At 36.8% G+C, this 23908-nt stretch overlaps 3 protein-coding genes, 1 long non-coding RNA gene and 1 other non-coding gene across 5 annotated transcripts; 3 read left to right on the forward strand and 2 right to left on the reverse strand.

The window, feature by feature from the left end:
* The first annotated feature begins 2571 nt into the window (after nucleotides 1-2571).
* Nucleotides 2572-5849, forward strand: LOC113777476. Its single transcript, XR_003469175.1, has 3 exons — nucleotides 2572-2632; nucleotides 3509-3570; nucleotides 5616-5849. It is a non-coding gene; the product is annotated as an uncharacterized LOC113777476 (long non-coding RNA).
* Nucleotides 5850-7865: 2016 nt separating this feature from the next.
* LOC113776849 (probable phosphoribosylformylglycinamidine synthase, chloroplastic/mitochondrial) lies at nucleotides 7866-12910 on the forward strand. The gene is given in 6 exon segments (XM_027321904.1): nucleotides 7866-7949; nucleotides 8194-8247; nucleotides 8407-12399; nucleotides 12401-12465; nucleotides 12467-12607; nucleotides 12730-12910. Coding segments are annotated over 5 exon segments (4425 nt in total). The 5' UTR covers nucleotides 7866-7949; nucleotides 8194-8202.
* Nucleotides 12911-15706: 2796 nt separating this feature from the next.
* Nucleotides 15707-15777, forward strand: TRNAG-GCC. Its single transcript has one exon. It is a non-coding gene; the product is annotated as a tRNA-Gly (tRNA).
* Nucleotides 15778-15934: 157 nt separating this feature from the next.
* LOC113778057 lies at nucleotides 15935-18987 on the reverse strand. The gene is made up of 2 exons (XM_027323311.1): nucleotides 18563-18987; nucleotides 15935-17431 (listed from the first exon to the last, which is right to left on the reverse strand). The coding sequence occupies exons 1-2, from the start codon at nucleotides 18899-18901 to the stop codon at nucleotides 16130-16132; spliced, it is 1641 nt and encodes a 546-aa protein (XP_027179112.1). The 5' UTR covers nucleotides 18902-18987; the 3' UTR covers nucleotides 15935-16129.
* A 554-nt stretch (nucleotides 18988-19541) lies between these two features.
* LOC113778449 (protein SLOW GREEN 1, chloroplastic) lies at nucleotides 19542-23483 on the reverse strand. Its single transcript, XM_027323861.1, has 4 exons — nucleotides 23277-23483; nucleotides 21609-21755; nucleotides 21249-21329; nucleotides 19542-19884 (listed from the first exon to the last, which is right to left on the reverse strand). Exons 1-4 carry the CDS (start codon nucleotides 23460-23462, stop codon nucleotides 19717-19719), a joined length of 582 nt encoding a protein of 193 aa, XP_027179662.1. The 5' UTR covers nucleotides 23463-23483; the 3' UTR covers nucleotides 19542-19716.
* Between the last annotated feature and the right edge of the window lie 425 nt (nucleotides 23484-23908).

The following is a 23908-nucleotide window of genomic DNA, read 5'->3' on the forward strand; positions in this document are numbered from 1 at the left end:
ACTATAATTTAAAGGGATAAAGTGATAATAATAGTGTGGCAATGGTATAAAATAAAAAGGTATTTTTGTGCAAAAATTATTAACATACTGAGTTGAATTACCTATGAGGTAAAGTAATTAAAAGATAACGTCATGGGCCAAAAATTATAGTAGTGATATGTGAGAATCCGAAAATTATATTTATATTTTAAATTTCTTAGAATTTATATATATATTGTATTCTAATCTAATTGCCTTGAATTTTTGATTAATCTAACGGTTGAATCTTGATTTTTCTTCTATTGCCTCATTCAATTTATTGCATGTTGGTTTTCTTGGGGTGATAAACCAATTAGTCCAACTAGGGAGGTAGGTGCGATAAATTTTGTGAACTAGAGGGAAATTTGTACAAAAGGGTTATTGTGCTACAAGGTATTAAGAGTTAATGAGATGAGAGATAGATGTTAAGGTGAATTATTGATATGGGGATAGACTTAATTTGTAATTGTGCCATTTGTCCACTTGTCATATAAAGTTTTGACTAAAACTCTTGTGACTCAAAAATATCTTGACCAAGAACTCCCTAGACCAGCCTTCAACCGAGAGAAAGAGAGGGATGATTTGCTCAAGCCACAAATTTTAACCAAACATATTTGACCAAGTCAAAACAGCTTCCATTCCTTCTTGTTTCCATTCAGCTTAACCGACAGCCATTTTCCCCTTTCTTCACTTCATGTTGGAACCGAGAGAGAGAACCAAAACATTCCTCTTGGTTGTCCCACTTCAGCCAAGAAAGAAAGAGGGCAAGGCTGGTCTCCTATCTTCTACTGCAACCGAGAGAGAAAAGTTGAGAGAATTTTCTGGTCATCTCCATATCAGTTGAAGTTGAGGGAAAGAGAGTTAGAGAGGAAGGAAAGAGTGAGGAAGCTATATTTTTCTTGGTGTGATTCAACCTTGAGGAGCTGAGGAAGGAAAGAGCATTCTGTCTCCATTATTCCAGCCATGAACCGTGAATGAAAAAGAGAGGCAGTTGGTAAGTTCTTCTTTATTTTCCTACTACCTTTGGTTAATAATGTCTTAGAATGAATTGGAACTGAGAAAAGAGAAGTTTAGTTGGAGAAAAGTTCATCCAAAGCCAAAAATTTCTGGATAAATTGCTGCTTAAAGACCAAGAGGACAAAGCTGCTATTTTCGGTTCTTTTCTTTAAAGTTTTGCTGGATTTTGTCTAGATGTACTTAATATACCTCCTATCCTTATTTTTATGACATGCACATATTGTATTACTTGAATCTAAGTGAGGTTAGTTTTGGATTTTGAAGGAACTTTGCTAATAATTTTCCGGTTATGTTGATGCTTGAAGGCTGATGGAGTAAAGCTGAAAAGTTGCAGCTTTAACTGCAAAATTTTGCTGGTTTTGGCGAAGAACTCACTTCAAGTACCATTTACCTCTTTTATCTAGACATTAATGTGGTATTTGTTGGGATATAAGCAAGAAAGACTAATTGTTGGAAGAAACCTTGATGAAATCTGTTTGAAACTAAGGGAGACAGGAGCTTATTTTACAGCCTCTTATTTCGAAATTTTGAGGAGTTTTCCCTAGGAAGTCATGCTCTAAATGTTATATTTCTTGTTTAGTATGATATATAGCATGTTGTCTTTGAATTTGGTAGCAAATGGCTGGCCTAGATGTGAGTTATTGGTAGCAATAAAGTTGCAATAACTCAAGTGAAAGGTTGAATTTTAGGTGACAATCACCCCTGTGCAGTTTTAGTAAAATGATCATAACTTAGTGTAAAAAAATCGAAATTGAGTGCCGTCAATTGTGTTTGAAACTAGACTCATAGATCTTTCTAACGGTATAAAATTGGAGCTGTGGTTCGTTTTACATATGCACCAGAAAATCACCCAAGTTGACTGAAAAATGCGCCCTGCACAAATAAAAACTGGATGTTGTAGTAAATTGTGCCTCAATTTGGACTAATTTATGAACCGAATCTCCTTGAGGTGTTTTTTAAAGATTGTTAGTATTTCAAGTCTAGTTTTAAATGAGCCATGTTGTATAAGTTTTTGACATTTATAACTCAAGTTATGATTTTTCCAAAGAAATAATGCTTGCTAGAATTTCAGCCTTGATTGCTAAATTTTCAAGATGATTTTAAGCTCAATTTGCTCAAAATACCATATAAGACTTTAAACTACAAGTAGGCGTTGGAAATGAACCAAAACCATGGACCTTAAGTGGTTTAAACTCCATTTATTTCACTGTTTTCATAGCTGGAATTCTACTCAAGGCTGACCGAAAGAGATAGTCATTTTGTTTAGCTTTACAATTGGCTTTGTGTGGTGAAATCATCTTGTTAATGTCTTAAACATATGATTAGACATTAATTTTGGTATGAGTAGTGAATTGAAATAAAAAATGAAAGGTTGAGAGGTGAAAACTTCACTTTTACATGTTTCATGTCCCAAGCGATAAATTTCCAGTTTTAGTTGAGGAAAATGAGTGTTAATATGTTAATATCATGTTTAATATAAATGTTAGCCATGTCATGTGATTTTTCTAACTTGTACATGTTCTATTAGTTTGCTTATGGAAATTTCAGCTTGTAGAGTTGAACTTTTGCTTAATGGCCAGCCTTGGTATGGAGACATGTGAGTTGAATACTTGTCTATTTTTGGTGGCTTTATGGTCTGAAACTAGTAGCTTGTATAGCCTATCATTTGTGGCCTTGATTTGGATGGTTTGGCCATGAAATTTTGTATTGAATTTGGAGAGGAAATATAGGATAAAACAGGGGTTATCCTGTCCAAATTTTGGGGCAGCTTACTCCCTTGATTTTGGACTGATTTGGTGATGTACTTGCCTAATATGCTTAGTGAACCTTTAAGCTTTTCTTATGTATTGCATTTTGGTTGAAATGGAAGGGTTTCATTGGGATTTTCTTCCAAATTGCTGGCTAAAATTGTGCTTGTTTGTCGATGGAGAGTGCAGCCTATGACATTGTTGTTTTTCTAACATTTTAGTAATTGGTTTTGGCCAAAACTTGTTCCAAACTTTGGAGAAGCGTTTTGTGCGTGAATTTGAGTGAAAACTATGAAGATTGGGAGGTGAAAACCTAATGATTGTACTTGTTTCATGGCTGCGAAAAAATTTTGATTTGGAGGGCTGTTTTGCACCTTGCTACCTTTTAGCCTCAACGTCTTTAGTTTGAAAGTCTTTTGGACACAACCTCGCTGACTTGACTTGAGAAAACCTTGTTTCTTTCATTGGTTCGCCGCTGGAAAATTTCCCGCCATGAAGCGAATAAGGAACTTGTTGGCTATTCATGTTTCTTGAGTCCAAAATGCTCTCATACGCTTCAAAACCCTACTTGAGTTTTTGCCCTAGAGTATACTTAAATTTTTCCTTGATTTGCATTCTAAATATGGCTGTGTATGTTGGGTTTTGAAAAAAAAAATTAACTTGGAGAGGTATACGACTCATAGTCAAGTCTAAATTATGAATTCTGTTCACTTGGTTATTCTTAGGGCTTGTCTGATCAAGGGGGCAATCCAAGAGGAAACTTTTGACGCTATTTTTGCTTGAACTAGTGAGTGTTCCAACTGCAAGTTCCATGCTACTTGTTGTGCAAATATAACCTGTATATGACTTGTTACTTGAATTGACTTGTTATTATATAGGTGAATGTGTACTTTATCACACTCGACCTAACTTGACTGAATTCTTGTTTTACTACTATAAGTGAATTGTTTACAAGTGAACTGAGATTCATGCGCATGAGTTGAAAGTAACGGCCTGGATCCTAAATCCCATAGGCTAGTTAATCGAGTCGAGCCGGCAAGGGTCTGGTCGATTAGATAACGAACCCTGGGTCTACTGTTTTGTCGAGTGGAGTATTATCTGCTCGACTAATTGGTATATTCGAGTATTACCACCACTGTTTATGTTTGGAGTTCTGACAGGTTGTCTAATCCTGTGCAATAATAAATACCTGCTCAAACTAAAATTAATTTCTGTAGATAGTGGTAAGCAGGGTCGAATCCACAGGGACTGTGAGTAATTGTTTCTTTTAAAATCCAATTGATAAGGGGGGATTTCACTGGAATGGAACTAAAAACAATTAAACAATTTAACTAAAAATGAATAAATAACTAGCACAAATATAGCAGGAATTTAATCAGGAATAAATAAATTCTAGCCAAGGATGCAACTACTCTGGCACAGTCCAATCATCCGATCATCGATGCAAGAGATGTCCACTTAATGTATTAATAGGCTAGTTATAGTCTGACGACCACTTTTTCCTTAAATTATTGATAACCAAGATACGACCGTTGATTACCCCTAATCGGCAAATACTCCTAGGTACGACCATAGGAAGTAATTCTCCAATTGCATTAATAACTAGAAAAACCTAGCCCTAATCAATAACACGTTACGAGGGTTATTTAAATTAGATCGCACGTTCCCCTAATGTGTAAACACACCAGTTGCCACTAATATTAATCAATCAAACAATTATGGATTTAATTGACTAAATTGGCACGAGATTAATAAATCACATTGAACACCAGGCTCTTGACATCCAATTAATAAAATAATCCCATGAAAATTCAAGCAGACAACGTGCAAATATTAATAAATTAAGGAACACGTGAAAACTAATTAGATCTCACAGATTTTCGGGACTGCGCCGTCGAGTTGACCCTTGACTAGATGGAAGGCTTAGCCACGCCACATAATGAAATCACCACACGAATTAATAAATTGCAAAGGCATTGCGTTTTCTATTAGGAAGTAAGGAATAAAAGGTGCTTTTCCCGTTGGGGAATATTGTCGAACACCTGGCGTGTGTCAGAGGCCAGTCAGGAGAAGGAAAGGAAAAAACTAAAGACTAGGCTAAAAACTAAAACTAAAAAAAGAACTAAAACTAGAGATGTCTTCTTTCCCTACGTTATCCCTATTTAAGAAACAAAAGAAAGATAGACTAAAGCTATCTAGGTGGTCCCCACACATGTGGACAAAGCCTCCAAAGTACTTCTTGTTCCAAGTCTCTTTTACGTAGCTTTCTTTGAAGAGCCCAAATGACTTATAGCTTTGTGGTCCCCACCAATCCAAGGGCCCAAGGATTGAAACCCTTAGAAGTCTCCATATTCTTCATAAAATCCCTCCTTTTTGGTAGTTTTCTGTTTCATTCCTGAAATTAAGTCCAGACACCAAATATGAGTAGATATCAGCAATTAACACAATAGTTATCAGGGATAAAAGGGGAAATTAATAATAAAATTACTAATAAATTATATCCTATCAAGTTCGGGCCCGATAGGGGATTGATTGGTGGATGGAGGTTGGAGTTAAGTGGTGATCTACTGGACTTGTTATGATTCCATGGTTGACGGAGTGTCAACAGATTCTGAACAAGTTGTCACGGAACCTGTTCCCGAGAACAGACTGTATCCTTTTATATGCATGTGTTGTCGACTGTACATGGTTAAATGAGTTGTTTGGATGTTATGTTCTTTATGGAAAATGTGATCATGCTATCATGTGAATGCTAAAATGCCTAATTGCTTGTTGTTCTCTTGGAATCTCACTGAGCTTTTAGCTCATCCCTTCATTTGTTTTCCTTAACAGGGTACGGGGATGACAAGGACAAGAATAGTGCTAGTTGTAATAGGAAATCTTAATCTTGTATTTGGACGGCACTGTATTATGGTATTAGTTTACAAGTTCTTATCTTTTGGTCTGTATTTTGGTTTGTATATTCAGATGATTGGTAGCATGTAGATGTTATATTGAAGAGTTTTAGCGTTATTGATTTGCTATCCAAAGAATAAGGAATTCAAAAGTTGTAGTCCTTATTTTAAGTAATTGCAATCATATTTATACTTAGAGAAGTGATTGAACTACATGCATTTCATTTCGCTTAGTCGTATACATAAGTATGGAGTTTTTTGTGAAGTTGGATGGCTTGTAATATTTATTGGGGAGTTTCGTTCTTACTTTGGAGTTAGTGTTATCTCTGAAATTAATGTTAGTGAGTGAGTCCTAACGAAAGCTAGGCAGGCGGTCCGCTAATCTCTGGGGTTCGCCTTTGGGGGAAGTGGAGTCATCACATGATATAGTTTAAGGGGTAAAATAATATTAATTCTTTTTTTTTGTCATTAAAAAGTATAAAACCAAACAAGAACACCGTGGTTATCCCAAATTAAAATAAAATATAATCTATCAAAAACAAACCTATAATTTCATTGTATTGTTATTTCAAATTGAAATAAAATAATCAATAAAAAACAAGGCTGTTGTTTCATATGTTTTCGATGGTAGATTATTTGAAATAATTTTTTTTAAAAAATATTATAATATTTTCTTAATGTGATGTACATGAAATAAAAAAGTAGTAGTTGAAATTTTTTTTTACAAAACAAGCAAATAAATTTGCTTAAATAATCTACCATCCAAACAACCAAATTACACAGGAGATATTTTAAAAATAAAAGTGATAGACAAATTTGCCCATTGTCAAGTCCGGACATTGAAGTGGACATTGCGGAATTTGAACTGGACTTTGCTCGAAATTTTAGCTGATCAATTAGAAACGATTCTAATTTGCTTATGGAGCCAGAAGTGATTAATTATTTTAGCTATAATTTCAGAAACCTCCCTCGAGATTTCTAACAATTTCACTGAATTTCCCTAAGGTTTGAAAAATTATACTTATCTCCCTTGATTTGATAGTTTTAGTAACAAAACCTTAAAATAATATTGATTTGGTCAATTTTTCAAATGCCCTTGTATAATAAGTTTTAATTTATTTTCCTATATAATTATCAGATTATTTAGTATAATTATAAGGCATATGTGCTTAATTTTTCATGTCCATATTTATTATTTGATAAACAACTATAATAATAATTTTATTACTATGATATGATACTTTTGATGGTATTTTATTATGGATTTAGATTTATAAATAGAAAAGAAAATGTTGAAATAATTTATTTAGAGTTTATGAATTTTTCGAGTAGTGGGATTATCATAATTTAATAATGGTTTTGGGCCATTTATTGATTTATTATTAATTTTAATACCAAAAAATAGAAAACAAAGATCAGCAAAAACATTGGATTACATATAAAATTAATTTGTCAAAAATATCACTAGTTCAACATTTGGTTAAAAACTAGAGGCAATAGTGGTAGTTTTATAGTTTTATTGGATAAAAATAAAAAAAAATAAGAAGGAAAAAGAATGAAAAAAATAATTTTAAAACTCATTCTAAGTATAAGCATGCCAAATAAGGGAATTTCATTAAAATATTTAAGGGTAAAATTGTCATTTTAAATAATAAGGGAGGTATGTATAATTTTTTAAAATTTAAGGGAGCTCAGTGAAATTATCAGAAACCTCATGGGAGGTTTTGAAATTATCCCATTATTTTAGGAATAATATAACGCTTGCTTTTATTTAGTTGCATCACTTGCTGAATTATATTAGAAAAAGGATCCTTGTCCGTTTTTAGTTAGAATCGTAGTAATACATGATTAATAAGTCCGTCACAAGCGGAAGTTTTCCACAATTTTGATTTGATAGCAGACTTTCTTTTGTGCCAAAGGGAGTTAGAATGTGCTTTGGTTCATTGGTGGTATATCCCTATATAGGCATGCATAGGCTCTGTAGTCGGGCTTAAGCCAGTTTCACCGAGGGTTTAAGCGGGAACGAGCAGAGTCTGATTAGGATTCTGCGGGAACTGCGCTCCCTATTAAGAGCATTGTGTAGTGCCCTTAAAGTCCTAGCCATATAAACCGCTGGAAAGCCTCTCCTCCCGCCACTACTCCTCAACGTTGGCAGATTCACTGGTCTCCTGCCGACACCACCCCTTGACAAATTCACTGGCCACCATCGCCACCTCTTGAACCCGCCATTACAAAGTACAACAATAGCTGCCTTTGTCTCTTAATCTGAAAGGTATAATTTTTTTTTGGTCTGACTTGCTAGTTTGTGATGGAACCTTTTGGTAGAGGTTTTTTTTTTTTTTAAATTTAAATGAGTCCGTTTCCATGTTTTAGTTTTTAGATTATACTATTTACAGAGGTTTGATCAAAATTTTGATGGTTCCAAGATTTGTTTTTTTGATGGTTGTTACCTCGCCCCCGCTGAATAGTTGTGCATTCTTTTGCTCATGCATGTTTATTTATCTCATTTGTTGCAGATTGAGTTCATGGCTGCTTCTGCTTGGGATATTACAGCATCAGAGTTTCTGCACGTATGCATTTTCTTCATATTTCTTTCTTTTTACTTTTTCCAATGGTGAAATACTTATTTTATTATGTCCAATAGTGAAATACTTATTTTATTATGTGAGAGTACTTGGAAAATGGACGGTATTGATTATTTTTCGGTTTTTGTCTGATCACTATTACAGGGTTCGTGTAGGCAAAAATTAATCTTGCCTAGACATCCACCAAGGTGGACGAATCGATTGCTTTGGGGTTCAGTCCAAGGAAAGAGTCATTTGAGAAAAAATTATGACAAGGGTATTAGGTTAAGATCCCATTTGCCAGTAAAGGTTAGAGCTGTGGTTTCAGGAAATGTGGGTAGCTCAGTTGATGAAAAACGAAGTGAGGTTGAGGGGATAGGGCACAAAAAGGTTATTCATTTTTATCGTGTACCTTTGATTCAAGAGAGTGCCACATGTGAGCTTCTGAAAACGATTCAGACCAAAATATCAAACCAAATAATTGGATTGAAAACTGAGCACTGTTTCAATGTCGGGCTCGATTCCAGGCTTTCTAGTGAGAAGCTCTCAGTGCTTCAATGGGTGTTAGGAGAAACATATGAGCCTGAAAATCTGGGGGCTCAAAGTTTTCTTGATAAAGAGGTGAAGAATAGCTCTAATGCAATCTTAGTTGAAGTTGGACCTAGGCTGTCTTTTACCACAGCATGGTCGGCAAATGCTGTGTCAATCTGCCGAGCTTGTGGGTTGACAGAGATAAATAGAATGGAGCGATCGAGGAGGTACTTGTTGTATGTTAAGCCTGGTAGCGGTTCTCTGCCGGACGGTCAAATTAATGAGTTTGCTGCAATGGTGCATGATCGGATGACTGAATGTGTTTATGCACAAAAGCTTACTTCCTTTGAGACAAATGTAGTTCCAGAGGAGGTCAGACATATACCAGTCATGGAGAAAGGAAGGAAGGCACTGGAAGAAATCAACGAGCAAATGGGTTTGGCATTTGATGAACAAGATCTACAATACTACACCAAGCTTTTCAGGCATGATATTAAGAGGAACCCAACCAATGTTGAGCTGTTTGATATTGCACAGTCCAACAGCGAACACAGCAGACATTGGTTTTTTACTGGGAAAATTGTTATAGATGGTAAACCAATGGACATGACTCTCATGCAGATTGTCAAGAGTACTTTGCGGGCAAACCCTAACAATTCCGTCATTGGTTTCAAGGATAACTCTAGTGCAATCCAAGGGTTTCCCGTGAAACAGTTGCGGCCAGTTCAACCTGGTTCCACATGCTCCTTAAACATGAGCGAACATGACCTTGATATCTTGTTTACTGCTGAGACCCATAATTTTCCTTGTGCTGTGGCACCATATCCCGGGGCTGAAACTGGAGCTGGAGGACGCATTAGGGACACCCATGCAACTGGGAAGGGTTCTTTTGTTGTCGCATCTACTGCTGGATACTGTGTTGGAAATCTCAATATTGAAGGGTCATATGCCCCATGGGAAGATCCATCATTCACTTACCCACTTAACTTGGCTTCTCCATTGCAGATTCTCATTGATGCTAGTAATGGTGCATCAGACTATGGGAACAAATTTGGGGAACCCTTAATTCAAGGTTACACAAGGACTTTTGGAATGAGACTCCCAAGTGGGGAAAGGCGTGAATGGTTGAAACCAATTATGTTCAGCGGAGGTATTGGACAAATAGATCACATCCACGTTACAAAGGGTGAGCCTGAAGTTGGCATGTTAGTTGTCAAGATTGGAGGCCCAGCATATCGTATAGGAATGGGAGGGGGTGCTGCATCCAGCATGGTCAGTGGTCAGAATGACGCTGAACTTGACTTCAATGCTGTACAACGTGGAGATGCAGAGATGGCTCAGAAGTTATATCGTGTGGTCCGCGCATGCATCGAGATGGGAGAGAAGAACCCCATCATAAGTATCCATGATCAGGGTGCTGGTGGAAACTGTAATGTTGTCAAGGAAATAATATATCCAAAGGGTGCTAAAATTGATATAAGAGCAATTGTAGTTGGAGATAACACCATGTCTGTCTTGGAAATTTGGGGTGCAGAGTATCAGGAGCAAGATGCAATATTGGTGAAGCCTGAAAGCCGCAGCCTGCTGCAGGCTATCTGTGAAAGGGAAAGAGTCTCTATGGCTGTTATTGGAACAATTAGTGGTGAGGGATGTGTTGTCTTAATAGACAGTTTGGCTGTTGAGAGATGCATTTCAAAGGGATTGCCGCCTCCACCACCAGCTGAGGTCCTTGAACTTGAGAAAGTGCTTGGTGATATGCCACAGAAAACCTTTGAGTTCCATCACACAGTTAATGTGCGCGAGCCAATTGATATTGCACCAGGGATAACCTTAAAGGATTCTCTGAAGAGAGTGTTAAGGCTGCCCTCGGTATGTTCGAAACGATTCTTGACTACGAAAGTTGATAGGTGTGTCACAGGTCTTGTGGCACAGCAGCAAACTGTAGGTCCCCTGCAAATTACACTTTCTGATGTTGCTGTTATTGCTCAAAGCTACACTGACTTGACAGGAGGTGCATGCTCCATTGGGGAGCAACCAATCAAAGGGCTTTTGGATCCAAAGGCAATGGCACGACTGGCAGTTGGAGAAGCACTTACTAATCTAGTTTGGGCAAAGGTCACTTCCCTCGCTGATGTCAAAGCAAGTGGAAATTGGATGTATGCTGCTAAAATGGATGGGGAAGGAGCAGCAATGTATGATGCTGCCTTGGCTCTTTCAGAGGCAATGATTGAACTTGGTATTGCAATTGATGGGGGAAAAGATAGTCTCTCAATGGCAGCCCATGCATCAGGGGAAGTTGTCAAGGCTCCTGGAAATCTTGTAATCAGCACCTATGTAACTTGTCCAGACATAACAAAAACAGTGACCCCAGATTTAAAACTCGGAGACAATGGCATACTGCTTCACATCGACTTGGCAAAGGGGAAGCGGCGTCTAGGCGGATCTGCTCTTGCTCAAGTTTTTGATCAGGTTGGGAATGAGTGTCCTGACCTTGACGATGTTCCTTACCTCAAAACAGTATTCAATAGGGTTCAGGAGCTTCTTAGTGAGGATTTGATCTCTGCTGGTCATGATATCAGCGATGGAGGGTTGATTGTAAGTGCCCTTGAGATGGCATTTGCTGGGAACTGTGGAATTTCCTTGGACTTGACTTCGGTGGAGGGTAGTCCGTTCAAAACACTATTTGCAGAAGAGCTTGGACTACTCCTTGAGGTCAGCAAGAAACATTTGGACATGGTAATGGCAAAGCTATCTGATGTAGGCATTTCTGCTGGGATTATTGGAAGTGTAACTGTGTCACCGGTGGTTGATGTGAAGATTGATGGAGTTACTTTTTTGAATGAAGAAACTTCAGCACTGAGGGATATATGGGAAGAAACCAGCTTTCAACTTGAAAAGTTTCAAAGATTGGCTTCCTGTGTAGAATCAGAGAAAGATGGCCTGAAATATCGCCAGGTGCCTTCCTGGGACTTGTCATTCACTCCTACATATACTGATGAGAAATATATGACTTCCATTTCAAAACCAAAGGTAGCAGTTATAAGAGAGGAAGGCAGCAATGGGGACAGAGAAATGGCTGCAGCATTTTATGCTGCTGGCTTTGAACCGTGGGATATTACAATGTCCGACCTCCTTAGTGGAACCATCTCTTTGCACCCTTTCAGGGGGATTGTGTTCGTTGGAGGTTTTAGTTATGCTGATGTCCTTGATTCAGCAAAGGGTTGGGCTGCATCTATTCGATTTAATAGGCCTCTTTTGGATCAATTTCAAGAGTTCTATGAACGACCAGACACCTTCAGTCTTGGAGTTTGCAATGGCTGCCAGCTTATGGCTTTGTTGGGCTGGGTCCCTGGCCCCAGGGTTGGAGGTGTTATGGGGGTTAATGGGGACCCTTCACAGCCAAGGTTCATCCACAATGAGTCTAGGAGGTTTGAGTGCCGCTTCACAAGTGTGAGGATAGAAGAATCACCTGCTATGATGTTTAAAGGAATGGAGGGTAGCACATTGGGTGTATGGGCTGCTCATGGTGAGGGAAGAGCTTTTTTCCCTGATGAAGGTGTGTGGAACTCTGTTCTCAACTCAAAGTTGGCCCCAGTGAGGTATTGTGATGATGATGGGAAACCGACAAGAAGTGTACCCTTTCAATCTGAATGGGTCGCCCCTGGGTGTTGCAGCAATTTGCTCTCCAGATGGAGCATCTCGCCATGATGCCTCATCCAGAGCGCTGTTTTTTGATGTGGCAGTTCCCCTGGTATCCAAAGCACTGGAGTGTGGATAAGAAGGGGCCCAGCCCATGGTTGCAGATGTTCCAGAATGCCAGAGATGGGTTCATGAGGTCAGTTCTTACGACCAATTAGTGTGGCCATTTTGTGTTAACATGGTACCGTAGGTGTGTTGATTCTGGTGGTAATATGCAAACAGTATATTGTTGATTTTTCTTTCAATGCGGCTGATTAGATTGAAGCTTGTTGTCATTGTAGACTACTTTTCCGAAGTATGCACAAGAAGGGTGGCGTATAAGATTGGCCTTGCTCGAAGGACAAGTTATCCACCTCCCATTAACAGATGCAGTCGCATATCATCTTTCACTTGGGAGCAACTCCATTTGTTTCTTTCTGAAATTTTGCTGGAAAGATGAGCCTTGTCATTAGATCAAGGATATTTTCACTTTCATTCTTGTAATTCATAATCAAGTCTTTTATCGTAAATCTGATACGTTGTGTAGTTCGGTGCAGGCCATGTTGGCAGGGACTTCAATTGTACTGTAACTTAGTGCTGTGTTGTCTTGAAGAGGTTTTTCATTTTACGCGTATTGTGAAATTATGGCCTGCTACTAATTTGATTAGATATGGTGGGGTGAGTTAAGACGTGCCCCTTTGACCCTTATCCTCTATTTGTTTGGCCTTGATTTCCCGATGACTCCTGAGCTGGATCTTATCTGTTCAAATTTTCTTGAACTTTTCTTGTCAAGATCTATAATGTGAAGAAACCTGAATGCCCTTCGGTTTCAACCGATGCATGAAGTTTCTGTATGAGGAACTCAGTTGAGGGACTTTGGCTATTTAAGGCCACAGTTGGATTTAGGGGTGTGCATTCGGTGCAAAATCGATAATTCGGTGCACTGAATTCGGCGAATTCGGTTATTCTACCTATAGAAATCTAAACCGTTTTCAATTCCAAATTAGCCATAACCGAATTCATACTACAACCGATTTCAAATTCAAAACGGTAATGAATTCGGTTTAACCGAATTCATCTATTAAAAATAGTAATAATTTATCTATTAATTTAAACTAGATAAACCTTAGACTATACAACATTGGTAATAATTTATGAATTTATAATTTACAATGATTAATAATAAGTAATATTAGTTAGTATTACAATGAATTTATAATTTACAGTGATTAATAATAAATAATATTAGTTACAAACTTACAAATTACAATAATTAGTGATAAGTTATATTAGTTACAAACTTATAATTATTTCAAATCAAAATAAAACTTATTTACTTACACATGTTATTGTGAAAGTCAATACACTAATACATTGATTTGCAATTCACATGCATTCACTTACACTGCTTAGTTGTCTTGTCTATACTTAAAACCTTAAGATTAGTAAATAGATAATATGAATTTTAACTTATTTGATAACTTATACCTAGAATCCTTAGTCTATGATTTAAGGACACAATGATTAGTGATAATTTATGAATTCATAATTTACAATGATTAATACAAGTAATATTAGTTACAAACTTACAAAACAATGATTAGTGATAAGTATATATTAGTTACAAACTTATAATTTATTTCAAATCAAAATAAAACTTATTTACTTACATATGTTATTGTGAAAGTCAATACACTAATACATTGATTTGCAATTCATATGCATTCACTTACACTGCTAACTGCTTAGTTGTCTTATCTATACGTAAAGGCTAAAGCCTTAAGAATTAAGATTAGTGAATAGATAATATGAATTTTTATGTTAAATATGTAGAGTACACTAGTACTTGCAAGTTATAGATTACGCATTCAAATATTCAATAATTCAAACATGAATGATATATCAAATTACCAATATCTAAATTCTAATTATGAATTATGTTTATTGTTTAATATTTAGTATTATACATATATGTATTTTATATATCTAAGTCTAGTCACATTACTCATGTATAAAATGATAAGTATTATAGTTATCTTATATTGTTATGTATTACTATATATTTGCATTATTATAGTCATATAACAATTAACAAATATTAAAAGAATATATTGTACATTATTATATATTATATTTATACGTACATGATATGGTGATAATACCATTAATTATTATTAATAGCATTACCTATATAATATAATAAGTATTAGTAGTATATACTAATACTAAATAGCATTTATCTATATATTATATAATTTTATATATCAATTTGGTAATTCGAATGCGGTAATGCGGTACCCGATGTCAATTATCGAATTTGAATGCGAAATCGGTTATTACTAAATCTATAATCTCATTATCTATTTCATACCATATTAGAATTCGGTGAATTCGGCATGTACCGAATTTGTACCAAATTACCAAATATCCAATTTCAAATTACCGAATTGAATTTGAAATCGGTTATGAATTCGGTAAGAACCGAATTTGCTCACCCCTAGTTGGATTGGATATTAGTTTAGCCCTGTGGCCAGTGTCTGGAACCAGATTCACATGTTTTCCAGGTCAAGAATCAAACATATCATCGTAGCAGGTTGAGATGTCTCAAGGTGGATTTTCTTGATTAACTGCACTAATTATGGGCTGATGAATTGCATGTTGTTTCATCCTCATTGCCGCCCTTGTTATTGAAGGCCTGTCCTTGTTCCATTAAGCAAAGCCTACTAAAGCAGCAGATTGAAGAATCAGTTCCTGCACTTAACCAAAACTTGAAAACTTATTGCCTGTCAAGAAGACAATTGAAAACTTGAAAAAGGATGATTAATCTATGGCTGTAGCCGGTTTTGCTTGTGCATGTAGCCTTACAATTCCAACAGAAAACTTATTTCTGAACTTTTAAAACACTTATTATCCATGTAGAGATTCTTGTACCTGTCTTGAATGCTATCCAAGCAAGGATATTAATAAGTGACGGATGAAACAAGTACCCCTTGTTCTATGTAAAAAACTGGTCATTCATCCATTTGATATATGTATTTTTTTCTTAACTGTATAGAGATTCCTATACATTCTTGATGGATGTACAAATTAGAGTTTATCTACAACTCGGTTTTTTTTTTTTCTTTTCTCCCATGCAGTGATTAGTTTTTTTAAAAGAAAAAAAGTATAAAAGGAATTTTAAATAAATTTTCTTACTGGATGATAAGGACTGGCTATTTAGACGTAAAGTTCTAAATTTAACAAACCCGAGCAATCAGCACCAGTGGTCTAGTGGTAGAATAGTACCCTGCCACGGTGCAGACCCGGGTTTGATTCCCGGCTGGTGCATCTGCTTCTTTTTGACGTGAACACATTCGTTCTATACATAGCCAGAGATGATTTCCAGCTGAAGCACATATTTCCAAGTAAACGTATAAAATTAAACTGCCTTTTTTAGATCATGGAAATGGATCCTTTAGCTTAGACTATGAGAAACTCACTTTATTCGGATTGAATCAGATCATGTTACATCTATTTTGATACATCAAATGGTCATATTTGACCATCAATTTTCCCCAAGGACAAAATTCATCTTGGTGCATGTTTTTCACCGAATCAACTCCCCTTGGCAATTAGCTCAATGACTATGTCTAATGACCAGTTTAGTTTAGCAATCCTCAATACCAAATCTCTCAACTGATTATGCTTTCATGTCTTCAGGTTCAATCTTACTATGCAGTCTTGAACCCTCTGGAAGGCCTAAAGGAGGATTTGGGCATGACAAATTATCCACATTGAAGAGCTCCCATTCTTTGATATCACATCTATCTAATGCTGAAAACAGCCTTTGTCTCTGTGTCTCATCTGGATACATGCCATCCGGGCTAACAAGGACGGCACCAGTATATGATTGTCCTGCAACTCGAGCAGCTCCATGGTAATGGAATAAACCCCAGCTAAAATCATCAGAGACGTCCACGATTGTCCAGAACTCATTTGAAACCACTCCATTGTCCAAGACACTGAAGTGAAATGTTGCTGGAACCTTTCCTCTTCTAACTCGGTATTTTCGCCTTCTCCAGACCAAATTCCCCTCAAGTGTCCTTACTTGAAATATTGGCTCATACCAGAATGATCCTTTAGCCTTTCCTCTATAAAACAGTTGGTACTGGCATGGAAACTGATCATAGGCTGGGTTCTGTCCTGCTATGACTCGCCAACTCCAGTCCAATTTCCCCAACCAACCGACAAAAAGATCCTCAGCTGTTTCATGAGATAGATTGTCCCCTCGGAACTTTATCATTGGAGGCACAGAAGGTTTTTCAGGGATCTTGGCATCCAATTCCAAACAGTTGTTCTTCTGCAACACGCAGAGAGAAAATTCTTCTAGACATGGGCTCTCATATGAAGCAATACATCTATAGTTGCATACCTGGTCCACAGGACTGCACTTATTCAAGCATTGGAGAGCTTTTCTGCAGTTGGGATCCAATAAACAGTTTAGTATCTGAGGGCCACAATTTTTCACCATGCAGTTTAAGGTGGAAAAACCTTTTGCCCTTAGATTCTTCAATATTGGGACCGGTCTTATGCAAGCATTAATTACAACTAACAAACAGAACCTGATATCATCTGAATTATGCCTGTCCCAAGCCTCAGATACACTTTGGACTATTTTGGTTGATTCAGTTTTTCTTTTTGATTGGGAAATTGCTGTCAATTTACTGAATATATAGCCATTGGATTTTGTTTCTACAATTGATCCTCCAAGTTTGTTCCTCAACGTTGGAGAGGACTCAAAGCATAAGATGCTTGGAACATTTACACTATTTGCTTGAACCCATTCAATGGATTCTTGATTAGTGACAGCAACAATCAGTAAAATATCTGCATTCCTTAATCCCAAATGAAGATTTTCCTTGGTTTTATCAGTTGATTTGAGGAGTCCGTCACTAAATACCAGCATATCATATGCTTCATCAACCCATTTTAATCTTTTGGCCTGTCGAAGAGAAATAAGTGAAAAGGTCTACAACTGTGAGACAAGGAACCACAAGTTTCTGGAGGATATGATAGAGTCAAGGCTCTCTCATTTATGTCAAATACACACCGTCGACACAGGAATAAAGCTTCGATTGTCATAGTACCAGAAAATCATAGTAAAAGGAGAAAATGCAACATGATAAGTTGACCACTACTACGTCTGCTCATATATAGAGAAGGCTAATTAAGTCAATAGCCTGTCTCTAGAACAAAATAATATCTCATGGCATAGGCATGAAAGGATACATAAAAGTCAAAAACATAAGCTGAATGAAGCATTATTACTTGAAGAATCTCATTGTCCCAATTCATTAGCCTATATTCTTGCATTGCACTTCTTCGTCTCCTAACTGAGATTGATGTGAGAAGAAAGAAAAACTAAAAAAGGGTTAATGTGTTGTAAGCATGAAAAACATTTTTTGACTAGATTGGATTTGGAAACATTTGCAAAAACTCAATGGAATTTGACAATTATACATTCCAGAAACAACCCTATAAACGCCGAAGATTCCATGAGTTTTCAACAGAGAATCTCGAGATCAAGGCTAAGAAGTGCATTTCCAAAACAGATTATGGAAATAGCAGCTCAACTAGGTAGTTCAAGCTATGTTATAAACACCTTAAACCACACAAGTCAAAAGTCAGAAAACTGTGCTTTCAAGGATTGTTGATACTCTTAAACTCAAAAAATGGAAGTCCCATAACACAATCAAATACAAAGGTGAAAGATAGCCGAATAATTTGCATAACCAAAATTTCAACATTTTTATGCCTTTTTCATAGCCAGCTCTTTCAACCTCTAGACGAGCCTAATAAGCCTAACATTCAGATATCCAAAGTTCACAATTCGAAGAGAATATCATTTCTCATGGTCAAAAAATTCAAGACAAATTCACGTTTTCTTTTTCTGTTGATATAATTCATCACTAAAAGAATAGTTTTTTAACAGACACAAGGAACATGCATTTCACCAAAAATTCCAGAAAACAAAACAATATCTAAAATAGCCCTTAAATTCAGTTCTCGATTCTTTGATTCTTTTCAATTTCAAAGCAATGGATAACTCTTTAAAGAAAGAAATATAACTCACAGTATGAAGCATGACGTCCAACCAAGGCGAGGACTTGAGAGGGCTGACGCTGTTTTCTCCGACCAGTGCCACTATTCTCACCGGAGTAGCACTTGGCTCCGTTGTTTTCACAGCTTCTTCATCTTCTTCTTCTTCTTCTGCAGTAGAAGTAGCTTTGAAATTATCAGTAGTGCTAGTGTTTAGAGGAGCAGGGAAGAATGAGATGATGCTTGCTCTTTCCCAGCTGAACTGAAGGGGGGATTGCCGAAGCTGGATGAACGGAGTCTTGAATCCGGTGAAAGTTGGCCGGCGGTTGAGAATGACCGTTGCAAATGGCGCCAGATGAAGATTGAGAATCATGGTGGTTTTGGTAGTTGGTCCAGCGGTTAGTTTAGCTTAGAAAAGTTTGGGTTGAGCACTTGAGTTTTGGACTTTGGAATCGTGATCTTCTAATGTTTAGGCAAATGTAGGTAATGCTGGAAAGTGCTGGATTAGTGGACCCAAGAAGACAAAACTTGGCCAAAAAAATACTACATTACTAAGACAAACTAAGACAAATGGTGTATAAGGCATACTTGTGGTGTAGTTGCCTGCCAATGATTTTTTTCATGAAATTAATTATACTAGTCACTTGGATAAGTTTTTGGCTTGGTAATTGTATAAAATTTAGAACAAAATTTACATTCACATTTACATAATGATTACTTGGAGATAGGAGTTATAATATAGACGTGTCAATTTTTTATCAAATAAGTATAGACAAAATTACATATGGTATGTATTTATTGTCATTATAAGAGATGTATAAACCATAGAACCAACAAATTCATATGGTTTTCTTGTTATACATATGGTCTTGAAGGAAAAAGGAGACAAAGTTTCATGTGAATCTGACTTGATCAAAGTGAAAATCAACAAATGTGACTAATTAATTGTTCATTTTGACATGTTACCCCGATGAACCTTTTTTATCACAAAAAATTGTAAGAATCACAAAATATTGCACCTAAAAGCTGGATTCATCCATTAAGAATCATGGCAGAAACATCAAGGTACACGCCTTCATGTACAATTATGTTGTAAAACTGGTTTGCTACGGCTGGCTGAGATTCAAGTAGTTGGTAAGTGGTTAGTATGAAAGATAGAGTTGCAAATGCCATGTCTGCCATGATAATTCAGCTTTGCAACTCCTTCCCAAGCTGTTGCTTTGATTCTGTTCTGGCTGACAAAATCACATCATCAAGGAACTTTTTCTGTGGAAATTCTTCAGGTACAAGACTTTGATATATCTCAAACTGTTCTAGAGCTTCCTTCTCTTTGTCAAGCAGGCTGTAAACTATACCCTGCCAGAACAGCCAAGGGAAATGGTCAACAAACTCGTGACATAAATGGTGCTCATGAACACACGCGCGCGCGCAAAACAAAAAACCCCAAATTCACAAAAGCACTGTACCAAAAAAATGTGAAGCGAATAAAGTGAAATGTGTCCTGTTCGACACCGCCTTTTTCAATACATATTTGTGACATTTAGCTTCCCCAAAAGATTAGACATGAGTTTATACACAAGACAAACCTACTTCAATCAGCCTAGGCACTTCAATTGGCTTTGCCCTTTAAGATGGCCAATCTCCTAGTGCTGGATTCTAGCCATCCCACTGCCTTCTTCTTAGCAATATGCCTTTAGTTATATTGAGAAGATTAGATATCAAAAGCACAAATCTAGTAAAGATAGGAGCCTCATGCGCTTATGCTGAGAGGTAAGTTGATCTTTGTTGTTGTGTTCAGCATGAGCTTATCCTACAGACCTACACAATCACATAGACGTATCCAAGGGATCGATAATTTCCTACATCTGGCAAGTGCAACATTTGTTTCACTTTCTTAAAACTACTTTAGTAAGCCAAGCCAATAGCTAAATTGCAGTTGTCTCTCCTTCTAGGACCTAGCCAGGGGTGCCACTTAGGCTATGCTTGGTAAAGAGCAGGAAGAGGAGAAAAGAAGAGCAATGTATTAGTACTTCACCTAGGGAAGCCATGCTCCTACTCCTTTTTAACTCATTTCTAGGAAGGACAAAAGAGAATGGCATTCCTAGTTCCATTCACCTTACTTTTCCCATCAAAGTAATGTCCAAAGTCCAAATCATTAATCTTCCCTGTTGCTCCTGACCCTCCCTAAAAAAATCAAATATGTGATGTTTCTTTCCTTCTCTTTTATGTAGTTTCAGGGTAGACTAATAAATAGCTAGCAATGTCATCTCCAGAATTTCTTGATGTTTTTCCTTGTCCATTTAGATGCCAAAGTCCAAAGTTTAAAACACCCTCATGAACGTAATATTTGAAAAATAAATCTTGTGGCTCAGTAGCTTTTTGTTATTTAAGAGTGACTTTGTGCAGCTTTCAGCTTGCTCCTAAAATTTTATAAATTGACAATGTCAAACAAGCGAATTTACAGTCATACATATAGCAGACTAGCACCATGTCCTTTTCATATCCTCTGAAACATAACTGGTGGGCAAAGTTTCACCAAGCAGGAGTGAAAGGATGAAAGCCAAAAAGCCAAATAGAAAAAAAAAAAAAAAAAAGGAAAAAAAAACTTTTCATATCCTTTCTGAAACATAATTGGAGGGGAAAGTTTCATCAAGCAGAGGTGAAAGGATGAAATGCCAAAAAAGCAAAATAGAAAAAAATCCAAAAACAAAAACACTTACTTGGCAAAGATAAGGGCGAAAATCACTTGGGTTCTCATTAATAAGAGCTTGAAACTTTTCCAAGGCCTCCTCTAATTCCCCCTGCAGAAGTAAAACATATTAGATGTTAGACTTTTGATCACAAGGGCATCACGTAGATTCCCCCCCCCCAAAAAAAAAACACACTTTCTCTTTCTGGTTGTAGATTTTAGCTATTTCCTGAAACATGATTGTTCTGATCTTAAAGTGGATATACATTTTAAAGAATGTATACACAGCATAATGACCCAGAACATGAATGCATCATTATTCCTTGATTAGATTTAGATCCTAATTTTTGAACAGCTTCAAATTCTTGTATAAGAAAGTCCAAGTGGATACCTTTACTACATGCATCTGTGCAGTTAGTATTCTTATGTTCCTCTCCTCATTGACTTTTTTCTCAGAACGAGCCAATTCCAGAGCCCTGTCCAGCATCTCAAAGACAGCTGGTCCTTCATGATTCTTGTGCATCACCATTGCTAAACCCTAAAGCAAGAGAAAACCACAACTTAATATTTGAGCCAGATACAAAAAATCCTAACCCAGCAGAACTATTTTGGTTTGACAAATGCAGTCTGTCCTAAGAAATATTTTTTACTAATGAGCCACCATTCATCAGATTTGCTACTCTTAAAAGAAACTGTGCAAGAGTTTCTGTCATCAACTTGTTAGAAGCTTAATTACCACTTTCCTGAGAAAGCAAGGTACCAATGTGTTGAAAAAGAAAATATGACAGAAACAAGGGGGGAATATGACAGTTGCTGGTTTAGAGAGAATAATTCAAAATGCCTATTACTTATAATGGAAAAGTGCTAAACCAGACTGTAATAACATCATATACATTTAAGTACTTGCATGCAAAACAGAAACAATTATTAACCCCACGATGGTCTAAACTCTAAAGATGTGACATATATACCAACACTATGTTACATTGGGCGATTGTTTCGTCATCCAAAGGAACTGAGGTCTCTACATTTTTGAGCACCCAATAAGTCCATTAGAGGGGAGGCCAGAAATGACAAAAGCTTGTGAAATAGATAAACAATAATGCATAGCATGGACTTGTCAAACTGGAAAAATGAAATGCACAACAGTAAGGATAAAATTCTAACAAATTGCAGAAGAATGAAAAAAATGAATTCTTTTACACCATACAAATATTACACCATTTCCAAAGCCCTAAGATAAAAGGCACAAGAAGAACTGCTAGAACAAGAAGAAACAAGAAACCCAAGAGCTCCTTCAAACTTCATAATACAGGTTTTTAGCATGGGAAGTGATCTGACAAAATGCACTCTTGATAAGGCCATTCGAGATACTTTTCCTCTTTTCCCAGTAAACCACATATCACTATTATGAGTCTTTCTGTCATCTCTTGATCAATCATTCCAGTTTTTCGAAACTTCACAGAAGCTGCTTGGGGAACATAAGGTAACAGTGGTAGTAGCATGATTAGGAGAAATAGGAAGACTCCAGAAAAAAGCTCTAAATAAGATAAGCTTTCATGTCTCCCAAAGTATCCTAAACAAAAACAAGTCCTTAAGCACTAATATCCCCTTAGCTGCCATAGTGCTTATAAATATGTAAAACTTGTACTCTTTCTAGCCATTAGCACAGTAAATACCCTTTGTTCTTTCACAATTTGGTACATTAGAGTGGCATTGGGGCCCCTGGGATTTAAAAGGACGGCAAAACCCAATAGCCAGACACATCCAAGTCTGAAGTTTCAAGGGACCTAAAGTCGCCTCATTCTAGATAAGTACAAGTTTATAAACTGAGGGCATAATCCAGATGCACACAATAGCTTTAGGATAAAGATGTTTCAAGGCATGTCACCAACAAGAATCTCAGTAACCGAGCATAACAAACATTTAAACTGCAAAGAATACATGTATATCCATACATGCCTTAATAGCTACAAATTTTAAGCCAAAGCATTTGAAAATCTCCAAAAGAGAAGAAGCAGAACATTAAAAAAAAACAAAAAGGTAAGAAACATCATACGTGCAAAGCTCTGAGCAAAAGAGGCCTCTGCTTCAAAATATCCTTGAACAACCTCCTGGCCATACTAAACTGACCCATCCTCTCATAACAAAGAGCCTGCAAAAGCCTCCATTCCATTTCATTAGGCTGAACCTTTATTAACCTTTCAACATACTCTACAGCCCCTTTCGTCTTCCCTTTCTTCATGCTTCACATTCCACAACTATTCTTTAAGGAACTTCAACATCTCTTGGATTTGCTATCCAATAACTTTGATACATCTCTCATCCTCCTCACCTTCCCCAATCCGAGCCTCTTCCTTTTTTTCTCAAAGTTTCACCTTTTAACTACTCTCTTGAACATTTGGTAGTGCCACAACAGGCCTAGCTCTTAAGCTACCCATGAAAAATAAATGATCCAAGCAGTACAAGTTTTCAACAATTTTTTCCCAGTGACCATTCTTGAAGCATTCTTCTGGATTGGAAAGGTAAGGTTTTTTAGTGGGAAACATTTTGAGATGGGTTTTGGTGAAATGCCTGTTTTGAGGCGAAACAGGGTGGATTTCTTGAATGGGTTGGGGTGAGTGAGAGTAGTGGTCTAGGTGAAATTTGTGAAGTGGGGTAACCAATTCTTGGAATCCTACAGAAATTTGA

The sequence above is a fragment of the Coffea eugenioides genome, chromosome 7, assembly GCF_003713205.1.
Source record: "Coffea eugenioides isolate CCC68of chromosome 7, Ceug_1.0, whole genome shotgun sequence".
NCBI lineage: Eukaryota > Viridiplantae > Streptophyta > Magnoliopsida > Gentianales > Rubiaceae > Coffea > Coffea eugenioides.